Below are 17,708 nucleotides of genomic sequence, written 5' to 3' on the forward strand. Positions count from 1 at the left end.
ACCATTCTTAGATCCCAAATGTTTAAAATGGAGGGTCAAGAAAAAAAGGGTTTGCTGCAACAACTTACATATCAGAAACCTACCTGAAGAGACCACAACTTGGCAGAGACTATCAGAGAGATATTAAAATGAGACATATAGCCTTTTTGGCTGTACTTCTATGGATCACAGGAGTATGCAGTTCATTTTGCACTCCTGTGACCCGTTTTCAGCCATCAGCGGGCAAAAGCCTGCTGTCGGCTGATGTAAGAGCTGGACCAGGCTCTGAAAAGATCCTGAGCATATGGTCAGGATCTGCTGAGAAACCTGGACATTTGAATGGTCTGCTGTACCTGTGGGAAACAAAGGAAACAGGTCCCACACCCTTTTTCCAAAACGCACCCGCATGGAACTGCATGTTGCTGTGGCACCATGTGGTTTTTACCACCAGAAAATGTGCTGGTTTTCAAATACCTGGGGGTGCCATTAAGAATTAATGGCACCCCTGCGCATCTACTAAAGAGCAGAGCATTTTGGCAGCACGAATGCATGCAATTTGCATACACTCCTGTTCCCGCAATGTGTGAACCTAACCTAAGACATGTTATGTCCTGTTTTCCAGCCAGCTAGCGGACTAGCGGGGATCTGCAACAAAGGGATGTGATCTACCCATCAATGGGTTGATGCAGTTTTGCTGTCTGCAGTGAGGAGATCTGCATTGCAGCCAGGAAGTCTCCATTGTCTGAAGTTTACCTGCTGGGTGAGCTTGCCTCCAACGGGGACTTTCAAATACTGTGTGTGTTCATATAGGACTGATGTATTTTAAAATAAAATTAACTGTAGGGGTCTTTTAATATTTACAGCAGGCAGCTAGCCAACAAGAGAAACAAATTTTGCTAGTGCAGAACAAAACTCATCAAGCAACTAAAACCAAAATATTGTTCTGGCTGTACTGATCCTTTATATTGTTTATCATCATTTATAGTCTTCTAAACTGAGGCGAAAACTACACTGACGCCATTTCTTTGCATTGGTTTTCATGCAGTTGCTTCAGGATATGCAATCACGTGAAAAAGGTAAGTACACCCCATAGAATTTGTTGACTTCTGCAACACATCTGAACAGGCAATAATGGATCTTGCTTGAAATAATGCCTACAAAGGTGATATGATCTTGATTAACAAAAATGCAAATTTGTATTATTGGAAACATTATACCCTGAATATTCCTGCAAACCATAGACAGTATTTCAGGAGAACCTTGTAACAACTGTGAAACATGGTGGTGAAACTGTTATTATTCAAGGTTGCATTGGTAATTCAGTGCCTGAGCAGCTTGCACCCAGCAAACCAACTACACAATCTGCATCATATCAGTGTACTTGATGAGAACATGAGGCTATCTGTCCAAAAGTTGAAGTTGAACTGGAAAGGAGTCTTTCAGAAAGAAAATGATCCAAAGCACACTATCAAATCCATCCAGGAATGCCTCAAAAAGAAGAATGTTAAGTTTATGGAATGCTCTCACTCAAAGCCCTGATTTGATTACCTCTGAAATTTTTAGAGAGATTTTGAAACGTTCATGCATGGAAACGCACAAACATCTTGCAAGTGAAGGAATTTTGAATGGGGAAGTGGTCAAAAAATTCTGTTACAGAGGGCAATGTCAGCTTCTGATGACAAGAGTGTACTTACTTTTTCCACAACACACATTACATCTATTTAAACTTTTGTTGAAAAAAATTAATTGAAAAGACAAGTTTTCCTTGAGTTTTTATTAACCTTATCTGAGCACTGTTGAATGAAGGTCTAATGTCTGCCTGGTGACAAAGTCAACTACCATGGGGTGTGCTTATTTTTTCTTCTGATTGTAATGTAGAGAGAATATTTTAGTATACTTGATTAAAATAAAAAAACCAAACATACTAACCTTTACGTGCTGTGCTAGGAAGTCAGGCAGGGTATGTATATGGGCAAGTAGTTCAATGTAGTCTTGACAACAAAAGTAATAAATCTGTGAAAGGATGTTATTTACAGTAAATCTTTGCATAGCTAGTCTGTGACCTGAAAAAAACATGATAAAAAACAAAAAAAGCATTATTTAGGACAAAACTGAATAAAATATTACTCCACTGATAATAAGCATGTGTGTATACAGTGGTGAAAATTATTTTTTGATCCCCTGCAGATTTTTGTAAGTTTGCTCACTTACAAAGAAATGAAGGGTCTATAATTTTTATCACAGGTGTATTTGAAATGATAGAGACAGAATATCAACCGAAAAACCAGAAAAAACACAGGATACAAATGTTACACATTGAGTTGCAGTTCTGTGAGTAAAATAAGTATTTGATCCCCCACCAACCAACAATAATTCTGGCTATCTGCTCATGTGGTAAACAGATTAGTCCTGTCAATTTAAGAAGGTGCTCCTAATGAGAACTCGTTATGTGTATAAAGGACACCTGTCCACAGAATCTCTTTCTTCCATTCAAACCTCATCACCATGGGCAAGACCAAGGAGCATTCAAAGACGTCAGGGACAAGATTGTAGAGACTGGAATAGGCTACAAGACCATCAGCAAAAAGCTAGGTGAGAAGGAGGCAACTGTTGAAGTGATTATTTGCAATTGGAAGAAATACAAAATAACCATCAAAATCGCCCTTGGTCTGGAGCTTCATGCAATATTTCGCCTCATGGGGTAAGGATGATCATGAGAAAAAGTGATCAGCCCAGAACTACACGGGAGGAGCTTGTGAATGATCTCAAGGCAGTTGGGACCACAGTCACCAAACAAACCATTGGTAACACAATACGCTGCCATGAATTGAAATCTGCAGCACCCGCAAGGTCCCCCTCCTCAAGAGGGCACATGTACAGGCCAGTCTGAACTTAGCCAATTAACATCTAAATGATTCAGAGAAGGATTGGGAGAAAGTGATGTGGTCAGATGAGACCAAAATTTATCTTTTGGCATTAACTCGACTCGACGTGTTTGGAGGAATAAAAATGCTAACTATGACCCTAAAAACACCATCCCTACAGTCATGCATGGAGGTGGAAACATTATGCTTTGGGGCTGTTTCTCTGCTTAAATTACTGGCTGACTTTGCCTCATTGAGGGGCCCATGGACAGGGCCATGTATTGAAAAAACTTGGATGAGAACCTTCTTCCCTCAGCCAGAACACTGAAGATGGGTTGTGGATGGGTCTTCCAGGAAGACAATGACCCAAAACATACTGCCAAGGCAATAAAGGAGTGGCATAAAGGTCATGGAATGGCCTATCCAGTCTCCAGTCCTCAATCCTATAGAAAATGTCTGGAGGGAGCTGAAACTTCTGGTTGCCAAAACCTTGAAGATTTAGAGACGATCTGTAAAGAAGAGTGGACCAAAATCCCTCCTGAGATGTGTGCAAACCTGGTAACCAACTACAAGAAACATCTTACCATCTTACATGTTGTGCTTGCCAACATGGTTTTCTCCACTAAGTACCAAGTCTGTTTTGCTTGGGGATCAAATACTTATTTTACTCACTGAACTGCAGCTCAATTTAAAACTTTTGTATCATGAGTTTTTCTTGATTTTTGGTTTCTATTCTGTCTCTTTAATTGAAAGGTACACCTATGATAAAAATTATAGACCCTTCATTTCTTTGTAAGTGGGCAAACTTATAAAAATCTGCAGGGGATCAAATAATTATTTTTGCCACTGTATATGGTGTACGCATTTACTATCATTACATTTGATTTATTAGGAAGTGTAATAGGCAACAGAAACATTTTCTATTGCCTATAAATCTTATAGATTTACAATATAGCATGATATTCTTGCAGCAACTACATACAAAAGTGATAAAATATGACTTTTTAATATTTTATATTTAACATTAATTTTTTATTTCTGGATTTGTCCCCCTTTCTTGACCTCTGGTTCAGCGTTTCCTTTTTTTGTCAGTTAAATTTCAGGGGCTTGTATAGTTTTTACATAATGATTTTGTAGATCTTCTATTTGGTAATATTTATATACAGAAATATGTGGTAACATATTTCCAAAAAGTTTTAGGGAATATCTGTCCAAAAATATATTTTAATATTTGTGTAATACATTTCTTGTTTTAAATAAATTTTTTCATAACATACGAAGGATATTATGTTGATAATTTGTTTGCGCTGATTTTTTTACTTTTTGTAGTAGATTTTACTTTTGACCACAAGATGGTGCATTATAGAAGTTGTCAACACTTATGTTGCCATAGTACAGTGGTGGGCAACCTTTTTTTTCAACTGAGCCAAATCTCGCCAAAACCACGATTGAAATTTATTTTGAGAGCCACATTTTTAAAACTGAAAATATATAGGATGGTACACTGTTCTTAGTTTCAATAAGTTTTTATAGTAATTCATCCCCCATAGTAATTCATCCCCCATATAGTAATTCATCCCCCATATAGTAATTCATCCCCCATATGGCAATTCATCCCCCATATGGTAATTCATCCCCCATATGGTAATTCATCCCCCATAGTAATTCATCCCCCATAGTAATTCATCCCCCCTAGTAATTCATCCCCCCTATAGTAATTCATCCCCCATATTAATTCATCCCTAATATAGTAGTAGTAAGTAAGTAGCAAGTAGTAAGCCAAAGTCCCCCCTGTGTCAATTCACTTACCTTTGCTCCGCGCGTTCCTCTCGCCGTGTTCCCGCGCCGTTCCGGTCTTCAGGGCGGACTGTGAGAGGAGCCTAGCTCCTCTCACGTTCATCACGCTGCTCCGCCTACACACATCCTGACAGCCAATCACTGGCTATCAGGATGTGAGTGGCAGCGAGACTGGCCAATCACTGCATTTGAGCGCGCTGCCCTGGCTGTTTTTTTTTTGGATCACGCTGCAGAGTCCCTGCCGCCCGAGAGGAGGGAGGGGAGCGGGCGCCCGGCACACAAGAGCCGCATTAAAGTGTGTAAAGAGCCGCATGTGGCTCGCGAGCCGCGGCTTGCCGACCACTGCCATAGTACCATTCATGAGGCAGCAGTGAATGTGTTTAGCACTGCAATATTTATGCATGGCCATCAATCTCTGCCCTGTGTACTCTAATTAGGAGATCTTCCTTCTTGTGGTGTTCTGTATAAAAGGGAAGCGTGGCAGCGTGTGTTCCATGCTCCTGACAACGTCAACTTTGATGAAATTAGTAGGGCAGAGACGGAACACACTCCACTGCCTATACGCGATCCTGCTGCAGCCATCTAGGGTTCTGGAACATGTTGTTTATATTAAATGAAGTGCCTGGTTGTCATCTTTTCATTGTAAGTGCATTTACCACATTAAATTGGTATTTTAATCTGGATAAAACTATGGAGAGCCTGTCTTTCTTTTTTCATGATACTATGTCCAACTAAGTATATATGCACAGCGATCTAATGTAATAAAGAAGTACCATCGTTTAACATGTGGTTTTAAGGAAAGCTGGATGTCTTGGATTGATACAAAAGTGCTGGTTGACCACTCTTAAAGTGATAGTAAAATCAGTTTTTGTACTTGTACCTACCGGTAAGCACTGTTTAGGAGATATTTACCTGTGTTTGGCATTGGCACATGTGCTCTGAAGGAACGTGTAGGTTTATTCAGAGCTGTGTGCCATAAAAAGTCACTCCCACACACATGCTTAGGAGTGATGTCATCACAGCTCGGCCATTCAAGCCGCCAGAGCCCGGGAAAACTGGAAGAAGGACCGGGTGAAGAAGGAATCCCTGTCAGACGTGGCAGCACACCCCCTGGAGGGCTTTGTTTTAAGGGAAGCGTCACATAATGTGCTAGTATGCATATGTAGGTTTTTCTTTTAAAAAAGGTTGCCGTTTATTACTGCTTTAATTGGGGGTCATAGAATTCTGGTAAGCCTCCTTCTGTTGTACACCGAGGTGCTGTGTGGTTTATCATTAAGAAGTTTGGTGGCATTTGATATCCACATCTGCCATTTCTCTCATAATCGAAGAACCATTGAATTCACAGTTTTTAGATTCAAGGATTCCTTTGTTTTATTTTTTCAATTTGTGGTGACACATAAGAGTTTGATATATTTGCATTGAACTATTGTATTGCACATACACATTAATTTATCCTAGAGCTGCACTATTGTTTTGTGATATACTATATAAACTGCATAAAAAAAATGGGTGTACTTACCTATTTTTAACCCACTCCAGTTCAGTCACATAATGCTGCAGCTTAGGCTCAGAGAGAGTTCGACAACAGCAGGGAATTCCGGGAGCCATGACATCACACATAGGATGTTATTTACTAAAACTGCATGGTGCAAAATCTGGTACAGCTCTGCATAGAAACCTGTCAGTTTCCAGGCTTTATTGTCAAAGCCTAATTGAACAAGCTGAAGTTAGAAGCTTAATGTCTACCATGCACAGCTGCACCAGATTCTGAGTGCACAAGTTTTAGTAAATCTCCCCCAAAGGCTCCTTTGGCTCAGCCATTGTTGGCGCTCTCTCCTCTCCCTTGCAGCTGATATGGGGGAGCTGGAGCTGCGGCATCATAGGACCGAACCAGATTAAAATAGGCAAGTGCACAAATCTTTTATACAGGTTAGGCAGGATAATTAGGAGGAGGTGGAAGGAATATTTTTAAAAATGGATAGTGATAAGCTTTTTTTTTCCCCCAATTTAAATTGAAACTTAACTGTATCCGAGCATCACAAACCGAAAAACACTATTTAATTAATTTTTAATATTGAAAGCAAACTCCCATTCATTCATGTATTATTTTGTTGAGAAATCACTTTGGAAAAACACTCCCTAGCATCTTCACTCATGGCCATCTTGACTAAGGGCAGATGATTCATGTAGCATTTACCTCCTGGAATTCATCTTTCCTTAGTGCAGGCATGCCAGCAGAAGGGTGTGCTTAGCTGAAAAAGCCCTTCCTCCGAATGAAAGAATAAAAAAAGCTCAAGAAGACTCCTGGGATGTTTGGTAACATTTTGGCTGAGGCCAAAAACCAGGAAACAACCGAAGAAATGCAAGAATAATGTTTAAAACAAGTACATAGAATATACCTTCCTATCTTTTTACTAAGGCTAGCAGCACAAGGATTAAAATAGTTTATGCTGATGGAGAGAGTTTAGTTCTGCCCTAAGGAGTAGGGCACATGGCTCTTCACTGTATTGTGTTACTCTACCTCATTTCTACTTCATTGTATACCATGGAAAGTTCTATGTGCTGATGGTAGTCTAATGTTAAATAGATTCCATACAGAGAAAATACACCACTACTTAGCTCTATTTTTGAAAATTTTTGTTGGCAGGTTTTTATGGTAATAAAAAAAGCCTGAACATTTTCAGTCACTGATTGTCTTTAAATGGTGACTTTTCAGTTTAGAGCAAAGTGCCAGAGAAACTGGCTTGCACTATGTATATAGAAAAAAACCAAACCTGCGCTTGGATAAATAAACAAAACGCAAACCTTAAAAAGATAAAAATAAAAAATCTGTTTGCATAAAAGGCAATATACAAATTCTAAGCAATGAAAAACGCAGCAATAATCCATTTCACAATAAATAATCAAAGTCCCAATAATCAAAAAAGGTTTGGGTAAATTGCACAAAGAGCAGTTCGGCACGATCCATCATCACCAAGGCACCTGAATGAATAAGCCCCTTACCAGATGTTCTGACCGAAACACACCGGTCAATAAACGTAGCCCAAAATAGGGATCAGTGGTGAAGATGATGAAGCTGACAATCCACCCCAGGATAAGATTCAATATTCCTTTCAGAAGATCCATTAAAGGCCTTAAAAAAATACTCCCATCTAGTAATGAGATGAAGAATATAAAAAGAAGCTACTGGCAGCTGGGGATTTTAATCACCAGGTCTCGGCCAGCGCTCTGTGATCGTCAGTCCTGGAGCAGGAGGAGGAGGAGATTTGGTAACCCTGCCGATAGAGGACCTCCCTGTCAGTAGGGGAGTCTTAAAGGTCCGGGAAAGCAGAGAGCTCTATGGTTGAAGAATATATTGAGCTCTGGAAAGACACCCCCCTGGGATGAGACATTAAATATACGAGTTCTAGAGACCCCCCAGACCACCAGCAATGCACAGATTTCCCCCACAGGTGCACTCAGAAGTTTGCCGGGAGTTAAGAAGTGAACAGAGACTGATCGGTCCTGAGCGGATGGTGCGGAGGGTGTTGGTGAGTTGCTGTAGGCAATGGCAGGACTTTCAGTTTGCTGTTATATCTGATGATTAGGCAACATATTAAATTTAAATGCTTCTGAGTGTGTGGGGGTGACAAAGGACTATTGTCAGAGTGATAGAGGATTATTCCGAGGAGGCTCTCTTAGACTGATGGTGGAACTGTTTAACCCATTCTGGTACCCAGATCAACAGAATAGGGGTGGCAAAAATCATTAGAAGCAAAAGAAAAAGGGGCTTACCCCGGGGGACGACTCTATTGCACTAAAACAGAGAACCCAGTGCGGTGACGCCCAGGTGATTACTTAGCTGACAGTTACAGGAAGCCCAAGACAATAAGATAACAGGAGAGCTGAATTAGGAATGAAGGGCAAATCAACTAAAGGAGGGGGCTTAAAAACCCCCCAACCGAATGTGAAGGCTACTACAATTAAAAACTACATGCCCCTTCAGGAGAAAAGCCCAGAAAATCAAATTGGAGGAGGTTTGGGGATAAGTGGGGAGGAGAGTCCCTAGGTATAGTTTGGATTGGGGGATGCTGTTTCTCTCCCCTCCCCATTTTTCCTCTTCTTTTTTTCCTCCCTCCAGTGCCTACCGGACCTCTCCCGGTTGTGCCATGATTTCCCTCTCCTCTGTCCCTCCCTGCCTAGGTGTGACAATGGTGGGGAGGGACAGTGGGGTAAAGAAAATGTTTGTTCGGGCGGGCTGCCCGGAGGTCGAACATGCTGTCAAACTCCAATCTAACTAATGTCACAAACTAGGGATTGGAGTGGACGTGTGTGCGGAGTCTCACCCCAAATTAGGAATCACTAGTGGAAATTACCCATGACAGATTCCAGGGCAATATGTAGGCCACAACGGGTAGGGGGAAGAAGGAAATATACCAACATTCCATAGATGTAGTGTTTATACAAGAGACACACCACTTATGATATAAACGTTAAGTTATATTCAAAGTATTATCCAACATGGTATTATGCTGATTACCCAGTTAAAAGGGCTAAAGGCGTAGCAATTGGGTTCTCAAAAATGTCAGCTTCACCTTGGAGGGGAGATTGGAGGACCCTGAGGGTCGGTTTCTATTCCTGAAGGGAAAATAACAAGGAATTGAATATACATTAACTAATATCAACTGTCCAAATAAAAATCCGGTAACATTCTTGGAGGGCACATTGAGAAAAATCTCGGAATATAAAAAGGGGTAATCTGGTTGTGGCAGGAGATTTTAATTTGTGTTTGGATACGCATTTGGATACGTCATCTGGTACGCCAAGAGGATAGTAGAAAATTAAACCTACTGAAGAAAATACTACATCAAGGTCAATTGACCGACTCTTGGAGAGTAACACATCCAAGAGAAGGAGACTACACCTTCTTCTCTTCAGTACACAGAAAGTACTCAAGACTGGATTATATATTGATCGAGCATAGACAATTGGAATTGCTGGTTAGCTCCAATATAGACATCATGTCTATCTCAGATCATGCTCCTGTCACAATGAGACTTCGGGTTGGAGTGGAGCAGGACAAAATAACTACTTGAATAAATGAGACGCTTACACAAGATCCTGAAATAGAAAAAAAGATAAGGCAGGAAATGTAGCAATTTTTTTAGTTTAACGAGACTAAGGAGGTTGGATATATGGATATATATCAGAAGATAATCCTTAAAAGAGAATAATTAAAAGATCTTACGGAACAAGAACTGAGGAAGATATTTAATAAGGTATCAAAAGAAAGATAGTGGGGGAATAGACCTAGAAAACATCTAATGAGGAGGGTAAAGGAAAAGAAATCCAAAAATATTATAGACAAAATTCAAACTGGTAAAGAAGACTTGGAGTACTCCACTACTGATATCGCTAATAGGTTTCAAGAATATTATAGTAGGCTCTATGATGTGAGCCCTAGAAATCAAAAAGATATGGAAGACGTTAAGAAGAGAAAAAGGCATAAATACTTAAAGGAGATGGAGATGCCAAGAATAGCAAAAAAAACAAAAAACTAGAGGCCCTACAGAGAACTATTACCCCGTAGTAAATCAGTTTGGCCTTAAAGAACACGGCCCCAGGAAAGAGCCCCGGTTCGGAAGGATATACTGTGGGTTATTTTTAAAAATTTAGAGATCTGGTCCCAAAAAAGTGTGGTTACATGAATGCAATAGGAGAGGGGACGCAAATGAGGGAAGAATCACTGCAAGGACATATAACTATCATACGCAAAGAAGGCAAGGATAGCTCACAGTGTGCTAGCTATAGACCAGGGCTTACAATTTCGAGTCTAGACCTACTAGCCAGGCACAAACCTAACTCTCCACCAGTTGCCCCACCCAACCGTGCCCAGGTCTGCCCCCAACCACGCCCCCTTAAAGCTTATGAAATTACATTTTTCTTTAGAATAACAAGTCCAAAATATAAAACTGTATACAGTAATGTATATCCCAGCTCCCCTGTACTCCATTATAGTGATATAACATGTATACAGTAATGATTACTGTATACATGTCATATCACTATAATGGAGTACAGGGGAGCTGGGATATACATTACTGTATACATGTCATATCACTATAATGGAGTACAGGGGAGCTGGGATATACATTACTGAGTAATGTATATCCCAGCTCCCCTGTACTCCATTATAGTGATATGACATGTATACAGTACTTACTCCTTCAGTCCCCCGCAGCGGTGGAGAGAGTGTCTCCTCTCAGCAGAGGAGAGCGGACCTCTCCTGCACCTGTCCCCTCAGTGGCGGTGCCGAAGAAGCCGGAAACCGGAACTCAGCTTCACAATGAGGCTTGAAATGCAGCCACTCCATCATGTGTGCTCGCCGCTAGAGAATTTCTCCTCGCATTTGGCGAGCGGCTTTTTCAAGCCCTGCTATAGACCCATATCCTTATTAAATGTGGATACAAAATTGTATGCGAAGGTTTGGCAACTAGACTGAAGGAGCAGATGCCGGTATGGATACATTCGTATCAGGTAGGATTTATCCCTGGAAGAGAGGGGCGGGACAATGGTCTGAGATCATTGTTCCTCCTACAAGTAAAGAGAGAGAAACAGCTGACATTATTTCTGTCGATAGATGCCAAGAAGGCTTTTGACAGGGTTGACTGGGGGTTTATGTTCGATACGTTAGAAGTCTTAAGATTAGGGCCCAAAATGTTGAAGTGGATAAAAGGGTTTTATAACGGTCCGTCAGCGGCGGTCGAGGTCTTCAAAAAGAGTTTCCTTTCACATGGAAGGAAAAGGAAATAGGTTATCTGGGGATAAAATTAACTTCTTCACTAAAAAATTATAACAGGCAAATTACATCCCCTTAATAAATGAATTAAACGGTGTGTTGGAGGAGCTTCTTGGATAGGTCGTATAAACCTGGTAAAGGTGGTGATAGTTGTACAAATTCTTTAAAAGTTTCACATGCTTCCAATAAACCTGCCAGGGTCTTTTTTTCGGATAATAAAGAAGTTGATACTCAGGTTTATATGGGCAAATAAGAAACAGAGAATCAGTTATGAAGTATTGTGTAAGGTTAAAAGGCATGGGGGACTTGGGTTGCCTAAATTTAGGCAATATTATTTTGCGGTCCTATTATCATGAACAGCAGATTGGACATTTAATTCACAAGGGAAAGGAACACTAAGTAATGCACAGTTAGGGAAGACTGTATGGATACCACATAAATTTCGTACACTAGATGAGAATATTAGTCCTCTGACAAAAAAGATGTTAAGTGTGTGGGATAGAATATATAACCAGAAAGGATGCTAATACAATTCCGTTCTGACTCCTTTGGCAGGTAGGGAGTATTTACCCCCAGGGAAGGATATAATCTCTGGTAAATGGATTAAAGATAAAAATGTATGTTTGAAAGATATCTTGCATAAGGGGAGATTTCACACATACCAAGAGTTAAAGGGAAAAAATTATTTATTTTTTATATTAGATGAGTGGCGGTATGGACAATTGGGACACATTGTTTCATCGCTGCCTCAACCACTGAGGACCTCGGAGGATATGTACCCATTTGAAAAACTATTGAATGTAAATACAGTTCCGAAACAAGCCACCTTCAGGGTATATAAAATCCTGATAGATATGGAGGGAGTTGATCCTCCTGGGTTCTTTGAAAAATGGGAAAAGGAGTTTGGAACAGAATTGAAAGGAATAAAATATTTAAATTAACACATGAGGTGACATATGAGCACAGTAGAAATGAATTACAAATGTTTGACGAGATGGTATATTACACAGAGTGTGGCACATAAACAGCAAGTGCATGTTTCACCTTTATGTTGGAGAGGTTGTGGGAAAAAGGGTACAATGGCACATATATTCCGTCTATACTGAAAGGTACTGTAACTGTAATGTCTACCTTCATTTTGTAAAGGGCTGCGCAAACTGTCGGCGCTATATAAATCCTGTATAATAATAATATATGGTGGGATTGACCGAACATACAGGATTTTTGGAAGGAAATAATTCACTGTATGCAGGAAATCAGGATGATCACTATACAAAAGGACCCGTGGATGTGTTTATTTTACTCCTAGCCTGTAGGCAAACCGTATAAAAACAGGGTACTATATCGTTTAATCAGTTCAGCTAAGGGCCCAATTCCAAAATTTTGGCAAGCCCCAGAACCACCAAGAATAAATGATTGGTTAAATAGAGTGGATAATATTTTCAGGATAATCAAACTCATGCAGCGCTAAAAGTGTGATAAAACACATAAAAACGTAAATTATAAAGTATATGAAAGCAATATAACAAAATTAAAAAATATGAAAGTGACCAAGTTCAATGACCTTATCTGTTATAGTGACATAAATAAATAATATAAGATGACAAGCTATAATATCCGCAAAGGTTTAAAAATATGAAAGCGACCAAGTTCAATGACCTTATCTATTATAGTGACATAAATAGATGACAAGATATAATATCTGCAAAAATTTAAGGTGCCAGAAATCAATACACGCACTATGGCGTATAGTGAAGTGCAAATATAAGCACTATAAACATATGGTGAAGTATAGATGTGATAAGAACGTCCCCACTTGGCGTTTCCAGGTGCATATGTGATTAGTCTCTGGTTAGTGTAGATCTGTGATGGTGAAAGATAAAATAAATGGCCGTAGATTGCACTCACCATAGAGCGCAAATGAATGCGCATTTGAGTATTAAGGACCAACTCCTGGTCATCAGCATCAGGTTACTTAAAACATCAGGTCATCTGGTGGGCATCAGGGGGGCAAACAGCACACCATCAGGTAGTATTCGGCACCGAGGATGGATTAGCCACCAGGGGAATCACACTAGTAACTTCAGTCAGGTCACAATGGGTATCCTTGTGGAAAAGACTCACCAGAAGTGAGCCAAAACAAAAGGACTTTGAAAAAGTGCTTGTGCACGAAACATGTCAGGAAGCCTGCCTCATTGACACAGTATGCTTGGTACACTTTCTTATGGACATCAGACTACCAGATTGTTACTATTTGGACATCATTTATCCATTGTGAGTTTATTTCATCTTTTCATTTTAACCTTGAATAAATTAAAAGTTACTACACTATGGGAAGTCTTTTTGTTTTGGCTCACTTCTGGTGAGTCTTTTTCACAAGGATACCCATTGTGACCTGACTGCAGTTACTAGTGTGATTCCCCTGGTGGCTAATCCATCCTCGGTGCCGAATACTACCTGATGGTGTGCTGTCTGCCCCCCTGATGCCCACCAGATGACCTGATGTTTTAAGCAACCTGATGCTGATGACCAGGAGTTGGTCCTTAATACTCAAATGCGCATTCATTTGCAATCTCTGGTGAGTGCAATCTACGGCCATTTATTTTATCTTTCACCATCACAGATCTACACTAATCAGAGATTAATCACATATGCACCTGGAAACGCCAATTGGGAACGTTCTTATCACATCTATACTTCACCATATGTTTATAGTGCGTATATTTGCACTTCACCATATGCCATAGTGCATGTATTGATTTCTGGCACCTTAAATTTTTGCGAATGTTATATCTTATCATCTATTTATGTCACTATAACAGATAAGGTCATTGAACTTGGTCACTTTCATATTTTTTAATTTTGTTATATTGGTATCATAATTTATAATTTAAGATTTTATGTGTTTTATCATACTTTTAGCGCTGCATGAGTTTTATTTTATTATTAATGAGAGGGTTTGAGGCTTTTACCTTTTCATACTAGCTGCTCCTTTTTATAGGTTTATCCAGTGCTCGTTTTATCTGATTGGATTTGCTTAATATTTTCAGGATGGAGGAGTTGTGTCATTTGGAGGACAATATGGAAGAATTTAGGAAAATGTGGAGCAGTTGGTTAGATTTTAAAACATCTAAAAGATACTCGGAACTGGTCTGGGGCTTAGGGGGGAAAAAATCTGGAGAGCCTGATAGAAAACCTGAAAGTGAGAGAGAGGCCTGTGAGAGGGATGGGGACAGATATAGATAGATAACATATAAGGGGAGTAAGTATTTAGTTAACTTGATCTAGACAGGGGTATTTGGGGGAGGGGATAAGATGTTGTAAAAGATTTATGTACTTGTGAATGTGATGTATTTTGGGTTGTTATATTTTTTATATTGCAAAATTTAAATAAAGATATACGTAAAAAAAAAAAATCAGCGAACACTGAAACAAAACATAAGCTAATTAAATTACATACACACCTTCTTCTTGGTGGGCTTGAGTAATAAGACTACAGTGCAGAACACAAGCATTTGCAATTTCCACCAGTCTTTCCACTCTGAAGCTACTTTCAGTATCAAAATAAACCGTTTCACCATCATTGCCTCCAAAGCACTCTGGTATCTGTACATCTACTGCCAGCTGCATACTGTAGAATAACAACTGGAGATCAGAAGGGGGAATTTAAACAAAAGGAAAATATGACACCACACCACAGTTAGATACAGTATATTGAAACAAGCTGGATATCACAGTATCAAATAAAACATAACAGTATTAGGGCTCTTTCACATGTGTTGGAAGTCACTACAGCCCTCTGAAAAGCGATCCATGGTGGAAGAGAATACAATGTTAGAATTTAGGTGGGTGCTTGGGAGGCATTAAAAAAATGCTGACCTGTTTTTACCACTTCTTTGACACCTGTGTGAAGTAGCCCTTAGTGTATGCAATTGTTTTCTATTTGACCTAGCAGTGACTGGTGTTGTTGTTATGTAGAAAAATGCAGGTCATAACTTAAAATGTGGGGGAACATTGGTTATTTTTCAACAATTAACGAACAGGTACTTCCATTCAAGCACACACACGGCATGACTTTTAGCACTTGAGCAGCCATGCACTAGTTTTTTTTTAGTTGAACACAACGACTCTGGAATTTTGTACGCTGGAGCAGACAAATCCTTTGAGGAGCTCAGCTCTGTCCACATTTGTCCAGCAGATTTATTTATATGGTGACCTTGAAGCAATACGTACGTATTGTAAGTGTGGTAAACCTTGAGACCTGGATTTACCACTGAATGTGTTGTGATTTGATGTGGCAATTAGTCTCTGTCTTATAAATAAGCCCCTACACATAGAACACATACATTGCACACTCTCTAGAGCAGGGGTGTCAAACTGGCAGCCCTCCAGCTGTTGCGGAACTAAAAGTACCATCATGCCTCTGCCTGTGGGAGTAATGTTTGTAACTGTCAGCCTTGCAATGCCTCACGGGACTTGCAGTTCCTCAACTCCAAGGAGCAGGGCCCTCCTAACCCTCTTGTATTGAACTGTATTGTTGCTGTATTGTCTCCTTTTATATTGTAAAGCGCTGAGCAAACTGTTGGCACTATATAAATCCTGTATAATAATAATAACACCTGGGGGGCCACCAGTTTGACACCCCTGCTCTAGAGTATGGAACCAATGTGACATATCAAGCTCCTTTACCATAACTGTGTCTTTCCCACACCAGGGGGGCCACAAATCTCAGTGATCTTTCCCAGTGGCACTCCTCCCCCAAGGATTTCATCCAAGGCTGAGCAAAACGTGATGATACATCCCTGAGCTTGCTCCTGCTCAAGCAATTCCAAAGCGGTATGCTTTAGTATCTGTGAATCATTGCCTTGTCCTTGCAAAATCTGCAGTGCTTCCTGAGCAGCTTCTTCGGATATTCCGGCTTCTGTTGGCCAAAACAAAAATAATTGCTAGTTTGGAACCAGTAAGTGGATAGATCATACAGTCATTTCAGTATCAGGACACAGCAGACAAGCAAAACCCTATCTTTACAACACATCTAATACTGTATTAAAGGAAAGTGGAATAATCAGTACTGTAGATACTATACTTTCATTTATATTGTTCTATTACAACTGTATTGTCTTCATATTGTTCACTGGCATGGGATAATTTTTGATACAGCTGTGTCCTAGGAATGCTCCTTTAATGGCTCACAGCTACACTTTCTAAGGTTATTTGAGGACAACAAAACAGAACCATTGCCCAAGTTGGGAAATCATGAGACACACAATGGGTACTTGTTGCTATATACCAAGTCATGAGAGGTTGGCAATATTTTATAAAAATATTTTATATTTAAAAAAAACAAACAAAGATGTAAGAATTAGCCTGTCAGGAGGGTCAAGTCTTTCACTATGCACAAGAATCAGTGCAAGCTTACCGTGTAGTATGGAACCCAGGCACTTAGGGTCTACACTACGCATTTGAGTGTTTAAATACAACACCACTGGTGTCACTAACCTTATTTCCTTGACCTTGAACTGACTCTGTGGTTCTTATATTCACCCAGCTTGCCTCCTGTTTCTGAATCTCTCTCTGCTGTTGCTGATCCTTGCTTGCTCTCCTGACCTTGCTTACTGTCTTCCCATTTGATGCCTCCTGCTGTCAGCCTGATCCTGACCATGCTTGCAGTGTGCTGATTTGTTACCTCCTGCTGTTAACCTGATCCTGACCTTAGACTACGTCCTGACTCCTGCTGCAAGTTCCAGCTGCATCCAGCCTCTGCCTGCGTTGTCACCCGGTTCCAGTCTACCTACTCTCTTAAAGTGGTACTAAACCCAGGACCCTGCATTCACTATATCTGGTCTCCCACAGTACACAGAATATAAAAATGCAATTATTTTAGTAAATATAAACTGTTAAATACCTTTTCTCATCAGCAGTATATAGCAGTTTTGTGACTTCTATCAGTGTCCAGCAGAGCACTGGTTAAAGCTTGCAGGAGTTTTAATTCTCCTCTCACTGTTCTATGAGGCTGCAGGACCCCTGACCCTCTGTTTGGACAGTGTTGATTGGCCCTGTGCTAACCACATGCATAAAACTTCTCTAGCAATACACACTAAACTGAGCATGTGCAGCTTGCCTCCAAGGGTCTGTTCTATCAGGAGATGGACAGTACAAGAAGAGGAGGATCAGAGAAGACATTATCAAACATCCTTTTTACACAATGCAGAGGATTAACCCCTTAAGTTCACAGTGAGTATAACAAGTGTTGTGCTACCCCCAAAGGAGCCACATAAATGTTTGGGTCC

At 40.1% G+C, this 17,708-nt stretch overlaps 1 protein-coding gene across 2 annotated transcripts in view; it reads right to left on the bottom strand.

The window, feature by feature from the left end:
* Positions 1 to 17,708, bottom strand: part of RAD51C (RAD51 paralog C) — a 100,264-nt gene that overhangs the window by 76,758 nt on the left and 5,798 nt on the right. For both annotated transcript variants that reach the window (XM_089679186.1, XM_089679185.1), the window contains exons 2-4: positions 16,108 to 16,339; positions 14,883 to 15,049; positions 1,909 to 2,042 (exon numbers count right to left, since the gene is read on the bottom strand). In XM_089679186.1, coding sequence (XP_089535312.1) covers positions 1,909 to 2,042; positions 14,883 to 15,049; positions 16,108 to 16,339 — 533 coding nt within the window. The remainder of the gene's footprint in view (positions 1 to 1,908; positions 2,043 to 14,882; positions 15,050 to 16,107; positions 16,340 to 17,708) is intronic.

The sequence above is a fragment of the Staurois parvus genome, unplaced genomic scaffold (genome assembly GCF_062004578.1).
Source record: "Staurois parvus isolate SC_StPar_1 unplaced genomic scaffold, SC_StPar_1.0 ptg000220l, whole genome shotgun sequence".
Classification (NCBI taxonomy): Eukaryota; Metazoa; Chordata; class Amphibia; order Anura; family Ranidae; genus Staurois; species Staurois parvus.